This window comes from Anopheles coluzzii, chromosome 2 (genome assembly GCF_943734685.1).
Source record: "Anopheles coluzzii chromosome 2, AcolN3, whole genome shotgun sequence".
In the NCBI taxonomy this organism is placed as follows: Eukaryota; Metazoa; Arthropoda; class Insecta; order Diptera; family Culicidae; genus Anopheles; species Anopheles coluzzii.
In genome coordinates, this window is record NC_064670.1 from 87,019,377 (window position 1) to 87,028,068 (window position 8,692).

General features: G+C 46.0%; 1 protein-coding gene across 1 annotated transcript; it reads right to left on the bottom strand.

Moving 5' to 3' along the window:
• Positions 1–1,006: 1,006 nt before the first annotated feature.
• Positions 1,007–8,104, bottom strand: LOC120951136 (uncharacterized). The gene is made up of 5 exons (XM_040369679.2): positions 7,457–8,104; positions 3,207–3,274; positions 2,920–3,120; positions 2,707–2,835; positions 1,007–2,633 (listed from the first exon to the last, which is right to left on the bottom strand). Exons 1-5 carry the CDS (start codon positions 7,475–7,477, stop codon positions 1,844–1,846), a joined length of 1,209 nt encoding a protein of 402 aa, XP_040225613.2. The 5' UTR covers positions 7,478–8,104; the 3' UTR covers positions 1,007–1,843.
• Positions 8,105–8,692: the final 588 nt, after the last annotated feature.

The window sequence follows — 8,692 nt, forward strand, 5'->3', positions numbered from 1 at the left end:
AAATAAAGGTTCACGTCGTATTACACTTTAAATCTCTCGTGCTACATGAATATTCTCAATGATGAAAGAATTGCCGTTTGAACGTCATGAAACAATTTCATCGGCTGCTAAAAAAAACTCATGAATGTATAGAGATTTGTGAATCTTTCGAGATCTATAAATATTTTGAGATTCATGAATTTTGGAAATTCATGAATCTTTAAGATTCCTGAATGTTTGAGATTCATAAATCTTTGAGATTCATGAATCTTTACAATCGAGATTCAGATTCATTGAAACATTTCAAAGATTCATTCAGATTCATGGTTTCTGAATCTGATTGACCCAACACTTAAGTTCCTGGAAGAATTGAGGGGTACTTTGGGTGCAATAATCCAAAAACTTCTTAGAAGGCTGAAAAAGTCTCGGTCTTGTGTATTCTTTCCGACTTGTTTTTATCTTTCTGTACTTTTGGGTCTTTGATTGTAACCAGTTCTGTCTACAAAGAGGTTGAGGGTGTGTGCCATTAACTAATTTGTTTTCATATAAACTATCAACGAAATGAATGAGCAAAAAAAAGTTAAATATTGTTAATTGTTAAGTGTACCATTATGATTGTATCACCTCTAAAACGATTGGAATAAACAAACACACTGATGGTTAATTAAATTATACGCAACAATTAAATTAAACTGCCTCTTTTAAAACTACCAGCACTCAACGACAGATGCATAGGAGTCAACCAATGTATGGATAAGAATTGTTTTACGCTTCCTTGTAGCAAGAACCCAAACCGCAAAAAAGGGAACTGAACGAAATAAAAAATCCACATGCTTTCTGGCTCTCGTAGGTTTACCAGTCTGCTGGGAACAACGAGAAAGCACGTTGATTTTGTTCGTTCAGTTCCCCTTTTTGCGGCCTGGGGAATGACGATGCGGTATAAGCTTCGTTAAGTTTCGCGTTAAGAACCTTTGAGTACAAGCTCATAAATTCGAATTTCAATTCGATGAAAAGGATTTCTCATTACTATATCGTGGATGCAGTTGTTTTTTGTCTGTACTTGAAAACCGTTTATTTAAAAAAATCACGATCATATTTTAAAAAGATTTACGTCTTATTTACATAGTAAAAGTAATGCTAGTGTGTGTTGTGTTCGTTTTATGTGTTCGCGTGTTTGTGCTGGAGTGTGCGGAGATTTAAAGAGATTTGATGCGCAAGCCGTATCCGCAAGGTTTGCACGAGCATTTGTCTTACGACCAGGTACACACAGGCTTGCCAACAAAATGGAAAACCGTGATTCTAGCCCGTGCAAACCTTGCGAAACCTTCAAAGCGATGCGGAAAATCTCATACATTCATTTGTTTGCACGCGAACATACGCCCGGACGCGTTCGGTTTACTCCGGCCGTCCCAGGAGGTGTGCGGGCTGTATGCTTGCTATTTCCCCGAGAGTAAAGTTTAAAAAGAAGTAGTAGAAGTACACCGCAGCCCAATTGCCTGCCTTGCTGCCGCCTAACAGTGCTAAAGTGAGTAGCTTATTGCTTTTCATCATTGTAAACGGCTGAGTTCGCGCCATTCATATCCGCAGCAAGGTTTGCCGGAATGCTTGCCGGTCCAGGCGTGTCCAGTCTTACAAGTTTTAAGCAGTACCGCAAGCATCACAACCCCCATCGTCGCCCATTTCACTCCAGGTGACCGTATTCGTAAGTAGAAAATAAATAATAAATAATTTGCCAGCCTGCTGCCATTCAGTCATCAGTCCGTCGATGAGAGGGCATCCCAAATATAAGTCTCGTTTGCGTGTCGCCACGATTACACTGCTAAAGCATGCGCAGGACCTATCTCACACACACACAGCGCCCGTCTTACAGATCCGGCGATGGTCGTTTTCGCACGTATTTGGCAAAGTAGTCCGGCCGCCAGCATTTGCAGGAGCCGGGAATGAGGAACCAGTCGTAGTACAGTCGCACCTGGAAGCAGCCGATCTCATCGTGCCCATCGCAGTGCTGATTAGCCTTGGCACTGGAGGCGGCCGCTGTCGGTGCTTGCTGTTGCTGCTGCTGCTGCTGCTGCTGTGGGCTGCCGTTGATGGTGCTCTCGTACACGTTGTCGGTCGGGAGTCCGGCACGCTTTTGCAGATACTGCTGGTACGCCTGGAAGTCCTGGATGGATGGAGCCGTCGTGGTGGTCGTGGTCGGCACGGTCGGTTGCTCTTCCGCGTTCGGGTAGAAGATTTCGGCCACCAGCAAGCTTACCCAGCGCGGCGACGAAAGACACCCACCGTCCAGATAGTGGCAGCGTGCCTGCAGACAGCGCGTCACTTCGACCGTCTGCGTGAAGTAGCCCTCGTACGGGATCTGCACCACGTAGCGCCACGAGCCTTGGTAGTTCTTGGCGAACACGGGCGTCGCGTACTCTACCTTGGCCGGGCAGGGCGTCGGCGGTCCCTCGTAGCGGGGTGGCGGCGGGTAGGCGGCCGGTGCCTCTTCGCGTCTTTCCGCCACCAGCTTGCTGCTGATCGGTTCGCCCTGGATGGCACGGTACAGCGCACAGAACACACCGCCACCGTCGCAGAACTTTCGCGGTGCACGGGCGTCTTCCTCCACGCGGCGCTCCTCTTCCATGCGCATCGATTTGCCCATTCGCCGGCCAATGCTAAAACGCCGCACAGTAACAAAACACACACATTAACACTCGGCCAACATTGAGTTCATTCATATTCACGTACCCATTGTCGTCGAACTGATCCACCGGTTCGTCGGGAATGATTTGCGTTACCTTCGGTAGCGTATCATCCGCCTTGAGCACGGGCAACGTCTTAGAAAGGAACTTGAGCGTTTGGTTTCGGATCAATTCGCTAGCGAAAAAGAGAAGAAAAGAAAATCGAACATTATCAAAACTGCTAGCAGAATACGTTACAATTAAAGCGCTGGACACTTACAACGGGTACGGTTCGCCTAGTACGTTCTGCTTCATCGGGTTGCGTGGAATCTTGCCCTTGTTCAGATCCCCGCACAGATTGTTGGCTGAAACGTAAGGTTTCGGGTTGGTCGCTTCCTTGCACTCGATGTTGATGTGCGTGTAGGGCGGCGAACGGACCTTTGGCGGGACGGCTGAAGGCGATTCTATGAATGCATAATAACTGCACATCGAAGGACAGTGAAGGAATGTCAATGAATGTCTTTTTCCGGTAGTAATAATATCGATTGTCCAGTTGGTTTTACTTACCCCTCTGGAGGTTCCTCCGAATCCAGCAGCTCATCGGCCCGAAGGAATGCTTGGCATCCAAACAACAGCTGTAAATAAAATGGAAACCGTAAGCCATTTGTGGACGTAAAGCTCTCTTCATTCTTCCGCTTGGAAGTTTCCAAACTTCCTTATCGGATCTACAATTTTTGCTGATCGATCGAAATGATCGAGATTTTCATTCGCTTTTCAGTACAAACAAAAAAGAGAAGAAAAAATCCCATTGCTTCTCATTAAGTGCAGCCTCCGCTAATACCCATATGCCATAAGTTCAAGGCCCGTGCAATGAAACTCTCCGTTTCAGTGCCCTAATTAGGCTAATACGTTCGCGGTACAGCATCGCACAGCCAGCTATCACTGGTACCGGAATTAGTTCAACGATCATCTGCTGATCGTCATCAGCATCGATCGCCACTTTCTGCACTCAATCAAGCCGGTTTGTAATTGAGCCTCGCCAGCCAGTTTGCAAATGACTTCACGAGGGGTCATTTTTTCTTTCTTTCTTTCCTCTCGTTTTACCTCTTCTACCCGTTTCTGTTTATTGCTTTGCCGTTTTCCAAATCCATCTCTTCCAGCAAGAGATCAAAATTCACATTCAAAGATCAATCCCATTTCACGCCTTTTTCGACTCCAACACCACGACTCTCCGCACACAGGAGAATGATGAGGGGAAAGACGGAAAAAGAACCACAATCAACGGCAACCACTTTCTACACCGTCGTCTCTTGCGAGGTGAAATTGTAAACTTTTATCGATTTCTGGCTGGTTTTCTGGTCGATTTGTGTGCGCAACAAAAAACAAAAACATGTAAATTGTACAACACCATGTACACTTCACTTTCTGCGTCACTTTGCCACTGCTCCAAGAGCCTGCAGCTGCACGTGCTGTACTGGCTCATACGATGCTTCCTCCCCTTAAGTAGAAGCCTTTCTCCTGCAAGTGCTGCCAAACTTTTTGTTTTCTTTTTTTTCTTACAGTGCTTTTGTTTTGACATAGAAATTTGTAACTGTGGAAAATGGAACATATGCTAATCGCTTTGCCGAAGGAGTGTTTAAAGTGTCACTCTCCCATCCAACGTTTGGGGCTGCTTTTGTGACTTATTTATTCAAATGCCGTTATTAATGTGACTTTAAACCGATCGAAATGTTTCGCCATGTCCTATTTTCTGGCGCAGCGCAAATAGGCGAAAGCAGTGTGTTGCAAATATTAAATCCCCCGAGGGCATTCGCTTTTCCACTTTTCAGTCGCCAGTTCTGCTTTGGCGCTAAAATTGATCCCCTATTTTAATGGGAAAGAAAGAAGAGCAAGAAACAGGCTTTTCTTATCATCTCAAGCACTTTATGTTCCAATCATAGGTTAATAGGCAGTGGCGATTGCACACGGGTGATTGCAACAGCATAAACCTGTTGGGCGGGGGAAGCTGTTTTTTTTCCTGGCACAAGGATCGTTTGGCACAGAATTACCGGTTACCGGGAGTGCTCCATTCAGGTGGCATTGCTTAGTGCGAGAAAACTCTTAGTATCTTTCAACCGCGATTGCAGTGGCCTATTTTTTTTATTAGAAAAGCGACAGCAATTCCAAAGAGCATCCCATTCCAGGGCACCCGATTGCCGATGCTAATCCGCTCCGCACTGGACAGCGATGCTTTCCTGCTTTGCCTCTTAGTGATGGAGAAGCTTTGGCACACACATGTGCGATTTGCCTCCCCTGGCGTAGTAATAAATAAAATGCACGGCAACATTGCATTGAATGTGGTGGAAAAGCGGCGTACGAAGGTGTAACGTGAGTAATGCGGTGTTCCATTTTCAAGTCCACCATCCATTTCTTCCCGACCCGTTTCGTACGACGGATACGCGCTATATTTGGGGAAGGCAAGTAAGCGAAATGAGCACAGAAACCCGGTGCGCGCATACTACTGCTGCCTCTTATTTTGAACCTGCTCTTGAAGCTCTATTTTTCTACAAGCCTCAGAGATAGTGCGATCGTGGCACTCACTCGATCGACGATTGTTCATCGACGTGAATGCTCTTCACTGCTATCGACTTATGCAATTGATTGTAGTAGCTAGCGCACGAGTCTAAAACACACTCGACATGCGTATCCTCTTCTTTAGCCATTTGGAAAGAAAGTATTTAACAAGGGAAACAACTCGAAACATCACAATAATAACTCGTTTCAACTGATAGAAGTCGAAGATGATGATGCTTTGGTCAGTAAACAATCAGAGGTAAAATTGAGGTGGATGGAATATCATTACCAAGAGCCAGCAATTATGATGAAGTAAGCGACACATTAGTTTAAGCATTTGTTGCTCAAAATCTTAAAATGTTTACAAACATTTAAAATAAATGGTCTTATAAACACTGCGTTTGGTCTTAATAAGCTGAGGAGCAACTGCCACTCCGTTCAGCTTCAAATCTTCAAGTTCAAAACGAAAGACTTCAATGCCAATGGCTTGCAGCGAGGTGAGAGAAAAAAGCGACGAACCCGACCCAACTTGATTCCCTCTTTCGTCATGGTTTCCGATTGGAGGATGCGAGTTTAATGAAGTCCAACTCATCATTATCTTCTGCTGCTTTTGTTTTGCTGTCCTGTTTAATGCATTGCGTATAATTTTCCGAATGTTTGAAATACCGATTCGACATACGAAACGGTTCTTGGACCGAGCAGCAGGAAAACAACCGTTTTGGGGAATTTCGGTTCTGGTTCAAAGGTTGATTATCGATTAACGAACCGATTAGAATGTTGAGATGCCGTGTGTTTACGATGAGACCGTGTCCAGTGTCGAGGGGGTCCGTGTAATTTGGCAGCGTTCGTTAGGAGCGGCTGATTTGCCTGCCTCATTACACTGGGTCCGAACCTGTAAAACCGTGTGGGGCTCGGATGGCACGGTCTGGAAGTGGCTCATGTGCCAGAGCGCGTGCGGAAATATGCACAACGTACGTGAAAAGAAAGGTTCATCAATTAGAGTGAATAGCAAAGCAAAAAAAAAGTGTATAAAAATACCAGCACACTACCACACATACGCCTGGCACACTGGGCCAACCGTTCTTCGGACAGGTCTGTCTATCTGACCTACAAACACATTTCAGACCTGCATCAGCCCCCGAGGAAGCACAGGGTACGGAGCAAACCGGAACGCCTTATACTGTGTGCGATGACTGTGCGTCGTATGAGGCAATACACCCAACCGGTGACCGGGCTGTATCGGTGACTGTTTGCCGTAGAACCGTTCTAATGTCCTAATAAAGGGATGTCGGGAGCCAGCTATTTCTGCATTGTGGATATCCCTATAAATTGATTAATTGTTGGATAAGGGTACGGAACATCCCTTACTTGAAGCACACCGACCTTGGATAATCATTTCAACAACTTCGATGCCACCTGCATTTTATACCACCCAAGATGGGAACGAAATAAAAGACAAACATGTCTGCCAAATAAATCAAAACCACACAAAACCCCCATCAGTGATGACGCATTCGGTACACATTCGAAGGGGGTCCTGAGAGGCGGAGAAGAGACTTGAATGCCACGGTCTATCTCTCTTTCACTCTCTCTTCCGTTCTCTTTACCTTTCCTTCATTTCTCGATCATATTTCGCACCGTTCTCAAGAATCAGTGCCACCAAGCAGGCAAGCAGGCACAACTTTCTCTTACAGATTCCGCCGCACCGAAATGGGACACCAGCGCTTGACGACACTCAACAAAGCAGGCTACCAAACAACGAAAACATGGAAATGAATCCCATCCGCGTTCGTCGTTTACTCGATTGGTTCCCGGATTGGGTCACAGCAGCAACAGCAGCAACAGCAGAAAGTAGAACACTATTTGCATAATTATTAGGCACATTCAGTAAACCCCAGAGTCCCCCCCCCCCCCGGAGAAATGCTCTCACACACCCGCACAGGAACAGAATTCCTGGGTGACTAACTCCAAGCCACACTAGCGCTTGGCTCTGTTACACCTGTTAAGCAAAGCTGTTGAGCGTTAGATCCAAGCAATCGTGTGCTTTGTACAACTTTAAGTGTTTAGTGATCCGTTCAATGCTGCGTGGAAACAGTTCTAAATATGACCTAAATAGTTCTTGTACTAGTAGTGATTCTTACGTTCCCGATTTTTGTGTTTTTACGGTGTCAATTTTTTCGCTTATCTTAACATAATTTTTGATATCACATCCATCGTGACCTATAATTTGCCAACTCCATTCTGTATCTCCGACGTATGCTTACCAGAAACACGAGGTACTTCATCTTTTGTAGCTGTTAATGTAGCAAAACGCTTTTATCCACCAACGGCGATCACTTGTTTTAAAATGGGAAATACTTCCCAAAGTCACACTATTGTAAGTTCTTGTTTTGTCTTGATCAGGACTTTCGCCGGATCTTCGTAAAAAAACGCACTGCCCCTTTCACCCGCTCCTCCACTGCTTTGATAGAATCCACTACACAAACGGACGTTTCTGGCCGGAAGTGACTACTTGGCACTGGTGTAATGGTGGTCAGCCAGGCAAACAACCACTGCTTCCACTAGCAACTGTGAGTGTGTTATTCCGTCCACCCAGCACGGGATCTACAATTGTACTGGCGCGTCCAGCCACGATCGTACTGCGCCAAACCGCCTTCCAGCCAGCCAGCCAACCAACCAACCACCCAGCACCACAGGTTTTCCTCCCCGCGATCCGGCAAAGAGCGGGAGAAAGACAACAGAGGCCTATCCGTACGCTGCCTGTGTTTGGTGCGTAAGTGTGCTTCGTGCTTTCTTGGGGCCTGTTTTTTTTCAGCATACGCAGCCGTGCATTGGAGTAAGAGAAAAGCAAAGGTTACTTTGCTTCACACCCAAGACATGCTTTTCATTCCTACCCACTTGGGCTGGGTGGGGGCCTGGGGGTTCTTTCTTTCCCGGTGGTTGGTGGTGCTGCTTGCTGGGTAGTTTCGTGGCAGAAGATCTTAAATACTTTTTGTTGCCTTCTTCTTTACATGGAGATTTCCTTTACCGCCGTGTGCTTGCTGTGTTAGACTGTTATACAACATGATCTACCTTCTGCCTAGATCGGTGAAGGAGTGAACAGGGCAGAAGAAAAGAAAAAAGGGGAGAAAGAATGTGTTGCAGCATATATTTTTTTGTGCCCGTGTGGGAAGGACACGGGAATGAGAAACCGATACACCTACCATCCTCTTCTCGGGAGATTCTCATGGGGCGGCAGCGATGGTGCTGCTTTCACCCAGCTATGCGTTTTATGCTGTTGCTTCGAAAATTCATTGCACTGGAGGCGTTGTGGGAGGGGGCGATCAGTGGAACGCACTTGGAAGAGAGGACCTTGACACAGGTTATTTAAAATGCACCAGCTGAGAGACTAACCTTTGCTTCCGACGTATTATGATTTAGTGCCAAGTCTTCCCAACTCGTCCTACGCATGCCCTTGAGAAACTGACCATTTGACCGTCGTAATGGTTGCATTTCAAGTG

Coding starts and splice junctions, on each gene's coding strand:
- LOC120951136 (XM_040369679.2), bottom strand. CDS start 7,477: ATGAAGTACCTCGTGTTTCTG. Junction 3,121..3,206: donor TCGGAGGAACCTCCAGAGGG/GTAAGTAAAACC, acceptor TTCGATGTGCAG/TTATTATGCATTCATAGAAT. Junction 2,836..2,919: donor CTAGGCGAACCGTACCCGTT/GTAAGTGTCCAG, acceptor CTTTTTCGCTAG/CGAATTGATCCGAAACCAAA.